At 34.7% G+C, this 19,685-nt stretch overlaps 2 protein-coding genes across 3 annotated transcripts; both read right to left on the minus strand.

Moving 5' to 3' along the window:
* Positions 1–123: 123 nt before the first annotated feature.
* LOC126705378 (ATP-dependent DNA helicase Q-like 3) lies at positions 124–10,942 on the minus strand. The gene is made up of 19 exons (XM_050404356.1): positions 10,826–10,942; positions 10,444–10,711; positions 9,544–9,551; positions 9,350–9,433; positions 8,933–9,073; positions 8,792–8,826; positions 8,402–8,485; positions 8,075–8,163; positions 6,868–7,020; positions 6,697–6,793; positions 5,617–5,620; positions 5,342–5,491; positions 5,154–5,243; positions 5,023–5,088; positions 4,777–4,910; positions 3,773–3,867; positions 3,541–3,668; positions 3,151–3,257; positions 124–897 (listed from the first exon to the last, which is right to left on the minus strand). The coding sequence occupies exons 2-19, from the start codon at positions 10,700–10,702 to the stop codon at positions 438–440; spliced, it is 2,184 nt and encodes a 727-aa protein (XP_050260313.1). The 5' UTR covers positions 10,703–10,711; positions 10,826–10,942; the 3' UTR covers positions 124–437.
* Positions 10,943–14,889: 3,947 nt separating this feature from the next.
* On the minus strand, positions 14,890–19,685 carry LOC126705670 (methylthioribose-1-phosphate isomerase). Of its 2 annotated transcripts, none has more exons than XM_050404781.1 (9): positions 19,441–19,685; positions 19,252–19,307; positions 18,087–18,245; positions 17,746–17,845; positions 17,462–17,604; positions 17,264–17,369; positions 15,740–15,878; positions 15,384–15,652; positions 14,890–15,261 (listed from the first exon to the last, which is right to left on the minus strand). In XM_050404781.1, the coding sequence occupies exons 1-9, from the start codon at positions 19,507–19,509 to the stop codon at positions 15,184–15,186; spliced, it is 1,119 nt and encodes a 372-aa protein (XP_050260738.1). In that variant the 5' UTR covers positions 19,510–19,685; the 3' UTR covers positions 14,890–15,183. The 2 variants fall into 2 exon arrangements, with proteins under 2 accessions (XP_050260738.1, XP_050260739.1); XM_050404782.1 differs by lacking the exon at positions 19,441–19,685 and adding an exon at positions 18,371–18,429 and having other exon boundaries at positions 19,252–19,289.

The following is a 19,685-nucleotide window of genomic DNA, read 5'->3' on the forward strand; positions in this document are numbered from 1 at the left end:
ATTGGTGAAAAAGCTATAAATAGGTTGTAATATGTGTGGTAATCCCACTTTGAAAGTGGAAGAATGAAGAAGATTTAGGTTAATACCAAAAAAGAATAAAAGAACTATCAATCCACCAAAGCAAAATCCAAAATGCAATTCTTTTCTTCTCATGTGTGTCACGTCTCTAATAACCAATTCCTAAACACCGCGTCAAATAAAAGACGCACATATATATTAATTTACCTTGGGCGTATTCAGGCCATTCTTCTCTTCTCTTCTGTCTCCATGTTCCCCATCACCAAATTTACTTTTAAGTAAGGAAATGTTGCAATCAAAAATTATGACTCAACAAAATTATAAAGTTCACGACTAAAAACAAAAGCAGAATTATATTAAGATCGTATACAGCCATTGAAAAATAAACAATATATATGAGAAGACCCTAAAATTTCCACCTATTGCAGCCTCATCCTCTTCTCTAGGTTCTTCTGAACTCTTTTAGGTGAGTGCTTTTGTGAAGTATTAGGCCGGTTGTCTATTGCCTTTCTGCTGCTAACAAAATTTGAGAAGGATGGAATTTCTGGAAGCTTTGCACTGGAAGAAACACTTTGTATTGGGGAAGTACATGCAGAACTTTCTGGTCTAGCTCTGCCATTGAGATCTTTGCTTGTGCTTTCAGTTGGTCCCTGATCCAATGAAAGCAATGGTGTTGTAGGAGGCTCTGCTTTAGAAGCAACGTCCTCCGACTGGGCATTGGCAGTGATGCCAAGCCGATTTGTTAATTCTGAAGAACTTGTGGTTGATAGCCACCTCACAGTACTCGCCACTTGTGAATAATAAAATGATTTCCCAGTCCTCCCATATTTCTTGTAGCACTCATTTTCAAGGAAACAAGCAGATACTTCCACTTCAAGCCTGAACAAAGAGATTTGAGACAATAAGGATCTCCCAGGGCTAATTACTAAACATGGGTGGTTCCAAGAATAGTTAACAATTCAACTAGCAAACATGATTTATAAAAACATGAACACTGGGAGCTCAGTGAGACAATCTTCACAGTTGACCTCTGAAGAAGTTTCAGTTATTGGCACAACAATTGATTGACCAAGTGCAACATCTATGCTTTCCCTTTAAATATGATGGCCTATCAAAAGCATCTCATGTATGCCAATAATTTACAAATAAAAAAATCTATATATATATATATATATATATAAGCTGGAGCGTGCTACGCTCATGTTGAGCCTCATTAGCGGTCATGTCATTATTTTCTTTCCATTAATAAAAAAATTATGTTATTTTCATTCTTTTTCTATTAGTGTTTTAACGATTCCACAATTTCTACTTCAGCTTCCATAACTCCCCTAACTCTCTCCCTTTACTGTTTTCAACTTCTCATGTAAACTCTTTAATGCCTGAGACTCTACATCTCCTCCTTTCTTACCTCTTCCTCTCCTCATTTAACCTAAACAATTCATACACGTTCAGTTGCCAGCACCCCTATAAAATCAAAGAGATGATATATAAACCGATAGGCATTCTATGTCTCTCTTAACTAGAAGAGGAATGGTTTTGGATTTAGCTCTAACCAAAAAAGAGCTCATTTCAAAGCAACAAAACTATATTCTTGAGTGGGGATATCGCTCTATTCCTTAAAATCATATGGTATGACAAGCATGTTTTATATATTGGAGTATTGTATGTTTTTATTTTTTACTTTTATGTTTCTTTTACAATGACTTGTTGCCAAGCAAAATAATTTCCTCTCTGTTTCAATGCTAAAAGTAATCTCAATATTTACAGTTCTATGTTTCCACGTGTTTGATAAAATGACTATAAGAAGGATTAAAAAAAGAAGAAGATGGTCATGTTCATTTAGAAGAACAAATGGGAAGAACAAACGTTGAAAAATACTATTATGTTAGTAAACTTCATTCATAAATGGGTTTTCAACACTCAAAAAAATTCCTAAGGGTGTGTTTCATTGAATTATTGCAGCAATAAAGATAGTAAAAAGAATATTAGGCAACAATAATTTTGGTTCATTATCCTCTTCTCCATTAACATGTTGTAACCTCACTTTTGCAACCATTTATGTCCTAAGCATCCAGTTCAATGAAAAAGTTGCAGTATCCCCAAAATTAGGAGCCCAAATTCTTTGCCAATCCACTCCAATGAAAAGAAAACAAAGAACCAATCTTTGATTGAAAATTCAAATGTTCTAGCAGTCTGATATACTTATATTGGAATGCATCATACAAAAATGACAAGACATTTGATATACCTATATTACAAGTAAAATTTATTTTCATTATCCACATCATATCTGAATAAGCTACCTAAAAGTTTTGTGAACCTAATGCATTATAATAATCAAAATCAAAATCCTTTCTATAATAGTTCACCAAATATAGAAGTCATCCAACATTATAAGAATGGCTCTTTATTTGCCTAGGTAATAATACAAACAGATGACCATATGAGTATGCTCTCTATTATTTTAATTACTTTAAAATGACAATCAATTGCCTCCTTTATTATATTAGGAAAAAAAAAAAAAAAACCGTTTTAGGTTTTAATTATTTTTTATTAATTATTATCAATAAATTACAATAATCATTCAAATAATAGTAACATTCTTACTCACCAATATATATATATAGACCATAACATGGAGTCCACAAGTAGAAAGTAATATTCAACTACACAAAAATTTACATCAAGATTTGTCTTCTTTTCATTTTTTTACTTCTTTTTATTATTATTCTTCTTATTATGTCAATTTGAATTTATTATTTTTGTAAAATCCATGTTTACTCTACACTATATTTAATTATGAAGTTTCTAGGGTATGCCACATATTTGATGGTTGATTTAAATGATTTCTTGACAAAATTTTGTTTGAATAATTTGATAAGTGTTATATATATATATATATATATATATATATTTTTTTTTTTTTTTTTTTTAAATTTAAGTAATGGTAGTTTATTTACTTATGTGGCAAGAATTTTCTTTTAATGATTCACAAAATAATCCTTAAAGAATTATATAAAATTTTTACTTTTAAATAAGTTTAACCACAAAATGATTATTGATAATATTCCCATGCAACATGTGGGTTTGCAACTAGTAAATAAATAAAAATGAAAGCAAAACAGTGCATACTTAAAGTTGCCAAGCCGCTGTTGAGCCTGCTTTAGAGCATTTAGTAATCTTTGCTTGCTTGATTCCCTCAGAGTCTCGGATATAACATTCTTATCAAGTTTATCAACCTGTCATCAAACTAGAAATAAGTAGTTTTGCAGGGGACAAACAAAATACAAAGCAGGTTAAATTTTAAAAGCTGTTGAGTTGAAGTATAACATTGATCAGGCAGAATTGTTCTAATTAGTTAGGCTAAGCTATCAATTTCCCCTTTGGATAGCAAGGCATGCCACGTTTCCATTATAGTTGCTAAGTTTTAGCAAGAAAGTGACAGTGCAGAAGGCAGCAGGCTGCACATGCAATTCAGAACTGTAACTGCAAATATTAAGGCACAGAACGTTTCAGATTCACCTTTCTATTAGAGAAATTATTCTGGTAATATCTTTCTTCTGCACGCTGCAATAACTCAATCTTTTCATTTAGCCCTGACTTTGATGGTAACTTCGACTTGGCTAGGCTCTTGACAACCTCAGTAGCATCTGGTAGTTTAGGGGCTGAATGAGTGAGATAATGAACTGAAAGTATGACACTCCCTCCACCCCAACAAAAAAAAAAAAAAAAAAAAAAGATAAAAACAATATACCATCAGAATCAGATATATCTTCATCAAATCCACTTGCGTCATCATCACGATTCCAGAATTCAGAAGATTGTTCTCCATCAATCATATCTGAGGAGCTGAACTAGGAAAAAAAATGATAATTAGTTACACTCTGATATAACTCATATAAATGACTAAATTCAATCACAAAGTAAACCAGTAGATTAGTTAAAATTCAACAGTTGGAAAGATCTATGATAAACTTAAGCAAATTGTTTACAAAACATGTGATGTGATGCACTACAACAATTCCCAAAAATGTGGATAAAAAATTTGAATCACTAGTTTGTAATCTGGGAGTACAGCAGACAAAGAAGACTGGAAAATTTACAAAGTTTTAAGTCATTCAGTAACTAGAAAAATTTATGAAGATATCACACCATAAAACTTTTACGACCAAATGTTACAACAGAAGAACCTGGATGACTAAAATTCAGGTATATCATTAATTACTTTGAAATGGTTTACTCCATGGAGCTACCTTGCAATGTAATTTTCTGGAAATTTCCAGTGTATTTTAAAAGAAGAAAATAAAGAGTATGGGTCAGGCAGGAGTTGCGCTCTGTCTGTCTGTCTGTCTCTCTCTTTTGGAGGAGGGGGGTGGGGGTTTGAATTCGTAGGAGTTGCCCTTCTTAAAAGACCAATTTTTATCAATATTGATTCAAGAAACCTTTATACCAGCCAAAAGTGGAGCTGTTTTTATATCGACCACTTCTGCGTTTCAACAAATCTTAGGCCTTTACATCTTTTCTCACAACCTCAACTTAGTTTCTTTGTTGTCCTTCACTTATTTTTTCTTATATTTAATTCAAACCCCAACTTAGTTTCTTTGTTGTCCAGACTGTAGTATCTAATTAGAATCATATGATGATATGAGTAGCCACATAGAACAATTATATCCAACATGTTTCATGTATATCTAATTTGAGGTCAAGTTTCCAAGGCACACAAAAATTTCAAAAACAGTTAAAAAAATATTAAAGCACCTGCTTATAAAAATTCGAGAAAAACTACTCTTCTGCCTAACAGCACAAGTAGTTGTGAGCTCCTCCAGATACTTAGCTACTAGGTTTGGATGTTTGCAGGCATCACATGATTTTCTACATAGCGATGCGGGTACCTATGTTGGATAATGAAATTAATTAACTTTACTTGAGCACTGATAAAAAATAAATAAATAAATAAACCATTTTATAGCACATACAGACACAAATTAGCCTACATTAGAATACCTGCTCGCCAAAACTCTCAAGAATTTTTTTCCTTCGGCATCCAGAACCTTCACAATACTCAACCATCTGTATATTTTTGTATTCAGCCACCATAAAACATTAATGATATAGAGATACAGTTCAGACATCACCTGAGTAAAGTCAGTCAGGGACTTTTTTGGCAAATCTTCCTGTGAACCCAAGGACGGTAGCTTGTTCTTGGCATTGCTAAGAATAAATTCCTACCGCAAAACTCTAATTAGTTACATCACTAATCCAGAAAAAACTATGTTAATTTAAAAGAAAAAAGGGATGGCAGAGTTGAAGTCAGTGAAGCAACCATTCTTTTGCGATCATCCATTCCATAGTACAACAGACTTCTTGAGGGTAATTGATCACGGCCAGCTCTACCTGACTCTTGATAGAAGGCTTCCATTGACTTAGGAATATTGAAGTGGCAAACAATTCTGACATCCTTTCTATCTATACCCTAAAAAATTACCAACCCCAGGATTAGTGGCAGATGGCATCTGCTTTACATTGGCCTCCTAGACCAACACTAGAATTATAATTTGTCCAGAGTTCATTAAAATGAATGGAGATTTAGTTGCATACCATCCTGAAGCAATATCAATAGCTCAGTAACTGTGCAACCACCAGTAGCAGCTCCAAGCAGAAGTACAGAAAGAGTATTAAAAGAAAAGCATGGAGACACATCACAATCTCGGTTAAGTCATGAGTCAAAGACTCAAAGCAATAAGAATATAAAAAATACTTCCCTCAAATAAATTACTGTAGTCATATATTGCCACTTCCCCAATAGAGAGTTTTTACAAAGTTACCATTCCCCTTTTTTTTAATAAGTACAAAGTTACCATTCCCATTGAAAATCTTCCGAGAAAATCTTCCTATTTATAGCAACCAACAGATCATATGAGTATTGTGCTTAAGGAGCTTGGGACCAAGAGATATATACTCCCTGCTTGAGATTTTTTACAAAGATTTTTTTTTTCAAGTGTTTTTTATTTGTTTTGATTGTTTCATAGAAATCAAGAGTAAAAAAGTATATTTTCAGAAATATCAACCTCCTACCCACTTGTTTAACTAGAATTTCAAAAATAAAATCTCACATAGTAGGAAAATAAAGGAAATGGCATCCTGAAAATTATTTTGGAAGGCATTTTCCTGCAATCAGTTACAAACATGCCTTAGATAATATAGGAAACAAATATTTCATATATTGACAGCATCATGCCTCCATTGTTTAAGATTCTTTTATTTTATGAACTATTTGGTTTAAAGTTCAATTCAAATCCCAAATAAACTCTATAGTTAATAAGACCAGATAGTTTACTGGCAAATATTTTTACGGAAAATTTTTAATCACGAAACTAACTAACAATCGAAACAAAAACAGCATCAGCAAAAAAAGTGCTGCTATGCTAATTTACTAATTATATAATTGTATTTGTTTCCATCAAAAAAGAAATTAAGTTATTGTATTGTAAGTTTGAAACACAATACCCAAATCATTGTTTTTTGTTAGACTCAATTTAACAATGAGAAGAATCAGTGAACAATAGATATTGCAGCTGTGAAATAGTGCACCAGGGTCAAAGGATATGCAAATGCAAGAAGAGAGTGAAAAGAACAAAAAAGGGACCTACTACTGTAGAGTTCAAGAGACGATCATACCCAAAAGCTACCGTGGCCACAACAACTTGTATCTTAGAAGAAATCCAATTATCTAAAACAGACGTCCGCACCTTATTATTCAGTCCTGCATGATACGCTGACAAGCAGCAGAACACACATATGTCAACCTCATGAAAAACTAAAATTTTGAGGGCAGAAACTATCACTTACCAGCACAGGAAATGCCACTTTTTGATAGATGAGCAGATAAGTCATCACAGGTTGTCCGTTCAAGGCAGTATACTATTCCACAAACATCTCCATAAGATTTGAGAAGATCAGACAAATCAGCATAGGCATCAACTAGAAGGTCTTTGTAACGAACTGCATCATTTAGATTTCTAGTCAAATTTACATCCACCTACATGGCAACTGTATCTCACAGATCTGGCAAATCACACTGTCAAACTCATGCAGGGTAATAATGAAGATTACATATTAACTACTAACCCTAAATTTTGTACTTCTGAGATTTCCTAATTAAGGGCAATCAACAAAAATCTTCCTATCTATGTTGAAATTTGTAAAAGAGAAGGGCTACTATAATTATAAAAATAAAAAGCTTTGCTGCTTTCTTCTTCTCTAATCCCCACAACTCCCCTTCCCCCACATCACCCCTCAAAAACAAACAAACAAACAAAAAGAATGCAACATATTGTAAGTCATAACCCTACTTATAAAAAAAAATTGCAAGTCATAACCCTAACTGAGCACTTATATGTACCAATTCTTGGCGCATGCTTCACATGCATAAAATGAGTCTAGAATTGGATTGATACATGATTCGTATACATCAATCCAGTCTGGACTCTAGAGATCTTATAGTTGATCCACCCAATCAATAAGTTGATGCATGTTGTTTAGCACTCTATATCTAGTGTTTAATATCACAGTATCACACTGATAATGAGAAAATAACAATGGAGACAACAGTATCACACTAATTAAAAAACGTAGCTGAAGGACATAATAATCCTCTTCAACAATCCACAGTAGCCATTACTTCTGCAACCTTAGTTTCACTTCAAAAGCTAATTTCCAGGTTTCATCATTTGAACTTTTCTTCTTCTTTTTTTTAAATAAGTGTTTTACTTCCAATGAAAAGTTGAAGTTTCATGAGAATCCTGCAGCAAGAAAATTGGGTGCAGAATGCAAAAACATGGATATATGAACTGTCATGTAACACCATACAACAATAAGCAAGAAAGCTGTCACATCATCATGCATGTAATTGAGGTAAGACATCAGGAAACACATTAAAAAGAAACATAGGGTAGTGGCAATCAAACAATATTGTCTAAATTTTCCACATCTGAATAATTTAATCGAGGAACATGAAACAAATTGGATGTCATCAAATTAAACTTGCAGGACCCACCTTCATAATATATATTAGGACGATTGAATGAAGATTTTAGGACTAAAGGGTTTTGCAGGCATAAGGACTCCATCACATCCTGCTGAACTCTGTAGAACAAGAAAACAATCGATGAATTAATATTGCTCTGTGAATTTTATTAAAAAAATAATAAAAGAATATTTTAATCTTTCTGCCATACTGCAATTGCAAGTTTGAGGAGAACAAGGATTGGATACACATATCAATTATTCTAGTACCAAAATTAAAGGATTTGTATTAAAATGCAAGGAATCCAAAGATGCTCAAAAGGAATGAAGCCAAGAGGAAAGCATCTTGAAGACTCACTTAGGAACAGCCGTAGCTGTCAAAGCCAATATTGGTACATTTGGAAGGCGGCTCCTCAAAGATGAAAGCTTACGGTAGCTAGGCCTGTTCAAATAGACAAGTAAGAAAGTAGATGGCAGTAGTCATTATATATATGCTTATACGTACAAAGGCACACACATAAAGGTCGTTAAGTTTGGAGGTCGTCATCTGGTTTTCATCATTTTGGATAAAACACAACAAGGTAACTAGAAATCTTGGGTTTATCAAACAAATCAAAGAATGCGTTTGTTGAAAAAACAAATGAAAGAATGTGACATGGATACCCAAAACGATCAATAAGAGAAACTACCCTCTTCTTCTAGATTAAAGGACCATCAATTGTTACTCATTGCAGAATATGTTACGAACCTGAAATCGTGGCCCCAACTTGAGATGCAATGTGCCTGAATTTACAAAAAAGGCACAAATTATACACAAACACCTGAAACTTCCAGCTGAAACACTCAAATTCCAAATACACAAAAGTAAATAGGCCAAGTCAGTTCACACCTCATCTATGGCAATGAGATTCAACAACCCTCTAGAGTAAATCTTAGTCAGCTTTGACATAAATCCCAGTGTTGAAATCAATTCTGGTGTTACATATAGCAGCCTAACTGATGGTTTGCCAGAATCAAGGTCCTCATGGATCTATAAAGTAAACCAGCACTGTCATATATTCCAAATTACAATAACATACACAAAATCCAAAACATTGAAAGACTTTATTTTTGTAAAACAAATAGTCTCCAACAATAAATCCAGAATAAGGTGATCACACAATGCAACTAACAATCTTCTCTATTCCAGAAAAGCTCAAGCCTTGACACTTCATTACAATTTATGTTAATTAATTCCAAGGTTCTGGACAACAAAAGTGATTTTTTAAGCAAAGCGGCATATCAAAAGCCAAACAATTGAATTCACCTTGTTTTTAACATCCGATGTTTGGGTTGAGGAGAGATATTCAGCTGCAATTCCTTTCTCCTTCAATGCCATCACTTGGTTCTCCTGATCATAAGATAATGCTAGAACTCTTTAACATCTGAAACCTCATAACACATAAGATAACAACTAGTAGAACAGAACAAAAGTCAACAAAATATAAACTTATTGCTTACCATCAAGGCTGCAATGAAAGTCGAATAACCATTGCCAATGAAAGAAGTTAGAGTGATGTCCCTAGCATTCAAAAATACCAAAAAAAAAAAAAAAAAAAAAACGTTATGGAGCTTTAAGCTTAGCTTCCTCAGCTCTAACACAAAAATTAAATTATGGCTGAAATACATATATCTTGTCCCTAAAACTCAACCCAAGTTCAAATTTCATCCCTCAAATTTAAAAATTGCAATTTCCTCATAAATGTTTAAAAGGTATCAATTTCGTTTACAAAATGATGAAAGTCTTTTTTTTTTTTGTGGGGGGGGTGAATAATTTGATAGTTGGGGTTAGGGGGGATTTGAGGCAAAATTTACTGAATAGTATTTTTTAAGGAAAATTTTAGAAGAATAACATGTGACTGAAGTTATTTTGTTATGTAAACTTTTTTTGGAACTCGAGTTCCAACCCAAAATTGAGTTCAGCAAACTCGAGTTTCAATTTGTTATCCCTGCCATGCAACCTAAACTAATTGAAACTCGAGTTTGATAAACTCGATTTTAGGTTGGAACTCGAGTTTGACAAACTTGAGTTTCAGAATGAGTCTGCATAACTAAATAATTTCACCCTCGTGCTATCCACCTAAAATTTTTCTTAAAAAGTACTATTCAACAAATTTTGCCAGGATTTGAAATTTGGAAGCCTTTGTTAAAAACATTCAGTATATGCCAATTAAGCTACAAGACTCTTCGAAAAATAAAAAAAGTTATTTCCTTGTAAATTCTGAAAGAAAGTACTAAATTGTAAATTTAAAAAAATTAAAAATTAAAGCAATGAAAATCAAACTTACACCAAATTTGTTTCTGGGACAAAAAAATTGTATTTCAAAAAAAAAAAAAAAGGAATGGCATTGAATGAATGACCTATTAAAGGAGAAACAACAAGTACAATTCCAGGTTTAGCTAATGCAGGAATCTGATAACACATTGACTTCCCAGCCCCAGTTGGCATCAAACAAAAACAATCTCTCCCAGAGAGAACAGCTTGGATAGCATCCAATTGCGTGCCTCTGAAATCGGCATAACCAAAATGCCACCTCAGAAGCTTCACCAATCCTTCCTTTCCGCAAACCTGTTTATCGGAGCCACGTATGGTCTGCACCGGTAACGGTGACTTCTTCATTTCCTATCCCTGCAACCAAACACCACCCAATTTCTTTTCTAATTCTCAATTTTTTTCAATTTTTTTTTTTTTTAAATCGGAAAATGAAGAAGCAAAGAAAGAAAAATTGTATTTGTATGTCACCTCGATTCGGTTGTCGGTTTTTCTTTGCTTTCTCAGGAAGTGGTACCGGGAAGGAACTATGAATCAAAACAACCAACGCTTTTACGCTTTAGCTCACTCAACACGATGTCGTTTTGAAAATAACCTGACATTTTTTTTTTCCTACTAACTTAAGCTTTGTTTGGATAACTTATTTTTTGTCAGCTTATTTTATTATTCAGCTTATTTTTGCTACTATTCATAAGCCTCACTGTACTTTTTTATACTATTCATGGATCCCACTGTACTATTTTAGCTAACTTTTACCTTTATCTACAGTATTTTCAGCAAAAAGTTTTCAGTACAGCAAACTAAGTAAATCCCAAACATACCCTAGTGTCCGTTTGAAGAACAACTTATTTATCTTTATACTGAAAACTTTTTACTGAAAATATGCTAAAATGTACTTATACTTTGAAAAAAAATTGAAAAAGTGAGGTTTTAAAAAGTTGTACATAAAAACTAAAAACTAAAAGTTGAAGTTAATGTCAAATAGGCTTTTAATCTTATTTAAATTAAATCTTATATTTTGGGATTTTTTTAATTAAAATTCCTTAATTTTGGCTTTTAAAAATTTTCATCCTTCAATTTCGATTTTATTTTTAAAGCAGTTCATTTACCATCAATATTTATGAAATCTTGACAAATCTAATCATTGATAGAAAAAGGAAGAGAATTTTTTTTGAAAAAAATTCTATGTTGTTTTGGTTTGGTTGGAAATATTTTCCAGTTGTCGGAAAATATTTTTTAATTGTCAAAAAAATAAATTATTTTCAAATGTTTTATTGCATTCATGAAAATACTATGGCAAATATATTTTTTTTATTACTTTCTCACATTTTCTCATCTCACCGGCACATATATAATTTTTTTTTTTTTTAATTGTGATCAAGGGATTGACAATGGCAGCAGTTGGCCATTAGAGACCAAGGATGTTTGTAGGCGATGGCGATTTGGTTGTAAGTTTTGGGTGAAACGAAAAATGGTTTATAGAAAATGAAAGCATAAACCAATTTCTGTCATATATATCTTTATTTTACGATCAACCAAAAAACAATTTCTGGTTAAACAACATTTTCTGAAACCCAAATATCTGTAAATGTGGAAAATATTTTTCAGAAATCAATTTCCGTTGAACCAAACACAACATAACAGTCATAAAAATAGATAAAAGGAACTTGTTGAAAATAAAACCAAACTTGATGGATCAAAATGAAAAATCTCAAACTTAATGAATCAAAATAAAAACAACTACAAACTTATGTTGAGGGCCATTTATGGAAGCCCAGGTAGACAGAAAAACCCAATAATGAGAGCCACAAAGAATTGACAAGATAAATAGCAAAAAACCCATTAGGCCCAAGCGGCAGGAATAATGGATCACAAGCCCAACAAACAAATAAATGGGTCTTGAAGAGGCAAGCGGGCTCAAAGAAGCCAGGAAAGAAAGAAATAGCATCCCATGGGCAAAGTATGAGGTAGAAAAGTGAGAAAAGGCCGCCGCAGGCCCAAGGCAATGCAAACTAAAAGAGTAAGGAGTTTATGGCAAGCTCATAAATCTCAAAGATAAGGATAAGGTTATTGAGCCGAGAAAGCCCAATGAAGTTAATAAAAAGCCCATGGAAGTGTGGAATTAGCAAACGGGCCGAGGAAGCCCAAAGAAAGCAATCGGGCCATGGATGCCCAAAGAAAAGCCCAAAGGGACATAGAAGCCTATGAGTAAAAGCAAAACAGTGCCCATGACAGGCCACTGAGAAAAGGGATAAACGGCTGGCCCAAAAAAAAAAAAGGTCCAGCAAGATTAAGTTATTACGGCAGGAATAACAATTCAGGCAATAAAGAAAATCAAAAGTGGGCCAAAGAAATGTAAGATCCATCATCATACGAAGCCCAGCTCCTGAATGGAGCGAAAAACCAAAGGAAAGCCCACATGAAAGGCCAGGAAACGCAGACGGAGAGTTTCCAGGTCACGGCAAACGCATGAGCAGCAGGCAGACTCTTGGACAAATTTGAAAGGGAAGCACGCGCAAGGCCCAAGCACCACTAGCCTGTACCCAGCCAATATAGGACATGGTGGGGCCATGGGCCAGAGGTAAGAGGTAAAAAGGGTATGGTTTGGTGGTGGGGAGAGGGGAAAATGTCAATTTTGCGGTTCCTGCCCAAGCCCTTTTGGGAGGTACGTCCTGCTGGGATGATAGACTACCCAAAAGAGGCAAGTTTGAGGAGAAACCGTTGGATGCATGCTCTGAGAGTAGAGAGAGAAAGCATTAATACCGTGGCAGGAAGAAATGTTACGGTATACAGAGGAATAAAACAAACCTGCCTCTGTCTGGCAAGGGTGGATGTCGCATAGTCCTGGTGGTCGGCATGTACGCCTAAACCAGACAAAAGCAGTTAAGGGGCAAAAGGGTAAAACACTAGCCACGGCAGGCGCTATAAAAAGGCTCTTGTCATGCCCTGTAAAAGGGATCGAAAAACAGAGCATATTTTCGGGAGTGAAAAGAAAAAACAGAGCAAGAAGAAAAGAAAAAAAAGATAAGAAAGAAAACAGAGAAGAAAAAAAAGGAAACTAAGGAAAAAGGAGAGTTAGTTCAATGAGCATGCACCAATAGATCGGTTTCCCTCTCTCCCCCTTCAAATCTTACTTTCTTCCAAAACGTAAATAAAGACTTTTTCTTTTTGGGCAATAACCATTCAGGTCCGACTCCCTCAAAGCCATTAATCCCCACGACATGATCTTTTTCCTAGGAGATTATTTGCATTGAGAAGAAGCGTTCTCTCCTCTTTGGCTTTGCTGTGGCAGACTAAGCTTAAAACTTGATTTATGCTCATTTGATTAGCTAATATTATTTTCTTCATTTTCTCTGAGATTGACATCAATATGACTGTAACCATGCTTTATTAGTAAGGAGTACATAGCCATTTATTTAAATAGTCAGAATACTCTATTTTAGTTATTATTATATATGCCTGCCGTAACTCGTCTGTAACAATTCTGCTTGCCGTAAGTTTGCTCCTGGCAGACAAGGCATAAGTTTGTGCACAAACCGGCCCAAGTTGAGTTACAATTGAACCGGCCCCAGCTCCCTTACTCAGAAACACTAGAGTCCATCACCGCAAGAGGCAGCCCAGCCCATTACCGCAGGAGGCAGCCCAATACACCATATACAAAAAAGGCCCCCACAACTTAAAAGGTAAAATATATGATTTGGTCATTAAATGGACAGGTTTTTAATTAATTAATATAATTTGGTATCTCCCCAAGCACCAAGAGGATGGGGGGGAGGTAATGTGCAAAACAGCAATGCAAAAGAATTGTATATAGTTAGTTAGGCAACGTTTGAAACAATAAGGGAAAGTAGCATCTCGAGTTTTAGAAACTCGAGATCCATATTACAAAAAGGCCCCATAGATCTTGAGTCTTTAAGACTCGAGTTTTATGCGAAAAAAATTTCACCTATAGTGGCGTTTTTAAGCCTTTCAGTGATGTTTTAAAGCCCTATAGCGGCGTTTTCCTTGAAATTTTTTTTCTTAAGTACAGATTTATGGAGTCCTATAGTGGCGTTTTTAAGCCTTATAGTGACGTTTTATAGACCTATAGCGGCGTTTTTATTCAATTTATGGATATCGAGTCTTTAAAACTTGATTTTCAGCTTAATTTTTTTCCACTTTAAGCTAATCCACATACAAATCAAGACTTAAAAACTCGATTTTTATCTTGGAACTCGAGTTTTAGACACTCGAGATGCTAGTTTTCAATATTGTTTTGAAACGTGACAATTAACTAAATTTTTTAATATTTATTGTTATTTAGAAAAAAAAATTCGGATGGGGGGTATTAAGTTCAAACTGTCGGGACAACATATCGGTAAAGAGCAACCGGTGAAGAACCCAAACTGTGCGCTACAGTATGAAAAGAGGTTGACTGAAGGGCTAATAAATAATAATACAAGAAAAGAGCTATATAAAATTTCTTTTAAATAAGAAGTCAAATATAAGATTTTTTTGCTTGTCAACTATTAAAAAACATCCCGCAACTCATAGACGAATCTAATCCAAACACAATTGTTACTTATTTGTTAACATATTTGGGTGGAAGGATCAGAATGACTCATTTTGACAAAATGAGCTAAATTTACAAAAATACAAAACAACACTGACCCTCAGCTTTGCTAGAATGAAATGATAGGCATGCGGCATGCCACATTTGAGTATTTAGAACATGACCGATCGCCTCATTTCTTTTATCAAGTACAAAGTTTTTCAAATCAATAACCAAGTTATATGTAAATGCTCTGGTTTAACAAGGGGGTACACTTCCCATAAGCCATGCCTCCGCTTTACACAAGCCTATTTGCTAGATTTTGTATGAAATGTCTAATTTCAAAAGCGTCAGTGCCTGTCTTTGTGATGACACCCTGCTCAGAGAATACAAGCCCATCAAACAGATGTACAACCAACTCAGTTAATCTTTCTCTACATTCACAAAAATGCATGTCTTAGAGAGAGAGAGAGAGAGAGAGAGAGAGAGAAGAGAGACCTTTTCTGTAACGATGCCAGTTATCAGATTAGCAGGGGTGACATCAAAAGCTGGGTTCCAGACAGAGATTCCAGATGCAGCAACTTGTTCCCCAAGTCCCCCACGCGTGTGTGTCAATTCCATTGGGGATCTTTCCTCTATAACAATCTCTTTTCCAGAAGAAAGGGATAAATCTATGGATGTCAAAGGTGCAGCCACATAAAATGGAATGTTATGATACATTGCACACAATGCAAGACTGTAAGTTCCAATCTTGTTAGCAGTATCACCTGCAATTAGATTAAAACACATCAGTTGAACATACTCCAAGAAGCAAAAGACAAAAACTAGTTGAATGATTGACTGCATTGAATCACCATTTGCAGCCACACGATCAGCTCCAACAATAACAGCATCTACTCGACCTTCTTTCATCAATGCAGCTGCAGCCGAATCTGCTACAAGAGTAGCAGGTATTTTATCATGCACCAGCTCAAAAGCTGTGAGTCTGGATCCCTGCAGATGGCGAAAGAAGTAAACATTCGAACAATGGAATTCAACATACAAGGCGAAAAAATGCACCATAAGTAGGCGGGTTGATAAATTCAACTCTATAACACAATAACCTGCCTTTTATCACGGACCAATTTTCTACAACAAACCTTTCATTGCTATCATAAGTTCAGACACAAGAAAATTCCAAACAAATACTTTGACACAACTCAGTTTGCAACTTTGCACCAACCACTTCAAAAATCCCTCCCCCACATTCACTCTATGCAGAAATAGTTCACCCTCTTTTTGTCGAATGGACTTCTCTTTTTCATAGGCAACAAGAAATCTTCACTGCTTGTGGGCTTTACTTAGTGTTTAATTGTTAAGTAGAGTTATGTTTTTTTCAGCTAATCTGTCCGTTCAACAGTTGTATCTATCAACATGTATGGTCTTGGACCATCAAAAAATACTTTTTAAGTCATTTATACCCCCATTTCTAGTTTCTTAAAGTTGAAAAGCAAAACCACCGTTTGTCTGAATGAAACATATCCCTGCACTAGTAGACAAACCAGTCAAACTCTGCATAATCATCATGTATAAAAATTCTTTCCATCCTCAAAAGCATTTCTCTAGGATGTTAAATTTTTTTTTTTTTTAAAAAGGATGTTAAAAAGTTCCTTTTATATGTTCCTTCATTTTCATTTTTCAATTAGTAAGTTCACATGCATCTAAAGGATTCTAAATCCACAAGGACCACAACTTCACCTTCCAACCCATTCTTATAAGGGGAAGGAAGATCGAATGCTGAAGGCAAAACATTGGCAGTTCTATTTACATCTTCCATAACATAACCAAGTGAAGATTAATTAGTTGTGTTCACATTCACAATATTCTGATTTTGATAACCACAGCCTTCATATAGAAGGGGCACAAATCTATGCATTTCAAGCATCCAAGCTATTCTGTGATTGCCAACCTCAGTTGTCATACAGAACATGAGCAATAACATGTTTTTGATTGTTTGCATCAATCCAGGTCTTGTTGTTTGCATCAATCGAGGATTGTTTGGTTGGAACTGCAAGATAGACATCCCTGGTTTCTGATGATGTGTCACTAAACAATTACCTGATCAATCTAAGTTTACGCCACATTGTGGTAAGAAGCTTCTCCTCTACCTAATTTTATCATCAGATAATGGAAATAATCCATAATTTACAAATATATAATTATCCAAGTCACCACACTTCCAGAGATTTTGAAGAACTAATTTCAACATTCCAATAGTGTAATTCTTTCAAAAGCAGATTCTTTTGGCAAGTTTGTGAATGCTTATACAGATGAAAGGGTCCTGCAGGGAATGCTAATGAAGATTATAAAGTATAATCAATTTCAAACTAAACAATCACCTGATTGAATGGACGGGTTTCAGTGCAGTAGGCCCTTTCTAAGAATCCTTCAGTATGAACAGCACGGATCACACCAAGGGCAGTGCCATATCCAGCTGTTGCGAGACTGGAAAAATAAAATGATACTTTATAGTCAGAAAAATGTTGGACAAGGCGAGAGAGTTATTTTATTAATATGACAGAAAGAAGGGGAAGTACCTGCCCGTGTTGCAATGAGTCAAAATAGAAAGCCTCTTAGAGTCCTTCAGCAGGTGCTGAAGAACTCTCGCCCCATAAGACCCAATTGCTTTGTTTGAAGCAACATCATCCTCAAGCATAATTTTAGCAGCTTCTATATAAGCCTAAAAAATTAGTAGAAATAAAGTATCATGGAAGATTAGTAAGAAAACATTTTTCAAGGTCCAATCACAATAGCTAAGTAAACAATCAGAAACTATTTTTGGACTTTATCTACTATGTATAGCACGGTGGATATTTAGTACCCGAAAAACACTCTGGGCTTCTTTGGCGGTAGCAGCAGCATTTGATATAACTTCTTTGAGCTTTGTTGCAGCATCTGAGAGGTTCACTGCAGTTGGCCGGCTAAAGAAGCATGAAAGATGAGTATATAATCGGCTATTGCTCAATAGTTGCAAAAGCGTTTAGTTAATTTCAAACTCAATAGCCTCAAGTAGACTATTTAGTTCAATAATACAGAGTATATTCAGACACAAGGAAATTGATTAATGATAATTTGAACATCTTTTTTTTTTCTTTACTACTTAAGTGAAGGAGATCAGTGGATGTCATTAACAAGCTAGGCCTGAGATTCATAACAAAATACCTTGTGACAAGATATTCCAACTTCTCGATAAGAAAGGAAGCAGCATTATCAGGTGTCCCATCAAAAGCCTGTAATTTGGATACTTCAACTGCCAGGGAGAGTGCTGCTGCAATAGCAATAGCAGGTGCACCACGGACCACCATTTCCCTTATTGCAGACCTGAGAAGTTGAGCAGGACCTAGCTCACATACTTTATATTATTCTGGTCGACTGGCATAGCATGATAAAGGAAGCAACAGATATAAACAGTTCATTCAAAGAGAAATGTCAAGAAGAGAATGAACCTGCCAGATAGCGTCCTATAGAATCACATTGTTGACTTAGATTTGTTAGCCAACATGAACTGTTAAGCAATAACAGCACATCTCACAATTAATCACCCAATAGAAATTATGTCCTTGTACCAATCATGTAGTGGGTGATAAACGTTAGGACTTAAGCTGATCATATCTTTTTTTTAAAGATAGGTGAGAGTATTGTTAATTGGCCTTATTATATCAAATATTAAAGGGTTTACCACACCATAAGCTACCTCAACTTAAGACCTACCGTATGCAAACTTATATCACACAACCTTCCATATATCTTTTTCAACATCTATTGGGAAGGCAATGCCATATTCGAATAAAGGACAAAGCTTAAGTACAGTTCCTTCAACATTTAAATTCAATCATGTAACTTATAGGCCAACGCACTTCCTTGTGGTATAGTTATAGTTTCCAAGACAACATGGAATATATAATTGGGACCTAAGTTAAGAATTGTTTTCAAGGTTGCATTTGCCATTGGCTTAAAAGCCAGATTTTTTTACTATTAAATTTATTTTTGTTACTATTTACGAGTCTCATTACACTTTTTTATACTATTTATTAACCCATTATACTATCTAAGCTACCTTTTAGTTTTATATACAGTACTTTCAGTGAAAAAATTTCAATTTCAATCTGTTTTTTTTTTCTTTTGGTCTCAGCCAGCTTTTAGGATTTTTGTCACACATATAGCATAAAAGCTACCAAAAACCATATATTTTGTATTACAATATGCAAATAAGCTACAGGAAACAGCGGATCGGACAATAACAAGTAAATGAGACAAATTCAGAGGTCTCTCAAGTGTTAAAAAGAGCATTAATTAATTAATAAAAATAAGATGATATTATTATTACCATCCATCTGTTGCGTCCTTGATATCCAAGTAAATGACTTCCAGAGGGAGCTTTCTCTGTTCAACAACAACAACAACAAAATCAAGATTTAGCAAACTGATGGTCGCCTTTTGGCTATTATATAAGCCGAAAATGAAAACAAAACAGAAAGTTAAAAAAAAAAAAAGATTTAAATTGAGAGAGAGGGACCTGATCGAGTAGCTGGAGCGAACCAGAGCTGTAGCAGATAGACTGAAGAGAGTTGTTGTTGCGTTCCATTGAATACTAGCGAATTTGCACGAGGACGTTTCACTCTAGTTTTTATTTATTTCTATTTCTATGCATTTGGTGGGGAATTCTGAACAAGCTCTAGTGTATTTAAAGGGGGAGATGCGATTCGGGACACTGTCCGAGTAGCGGTGATTAGACGTCACACCACCAACCAGTTCGGCCAG

Source organism: Quercus robur, chromosome 11 (assembly GCF_932294415.1).
Source record: "Quercus robur chromosome 11, dhQueRobu3.1, whole genome shotgun sequence".
In the NCBI taxonomy this organism is placed as follows: Eukaryota; Viridiplantae; Streptophyta; class Magnoliopsida; order Fagales; family Fagaceae; genus Quercus; species Quercus robur.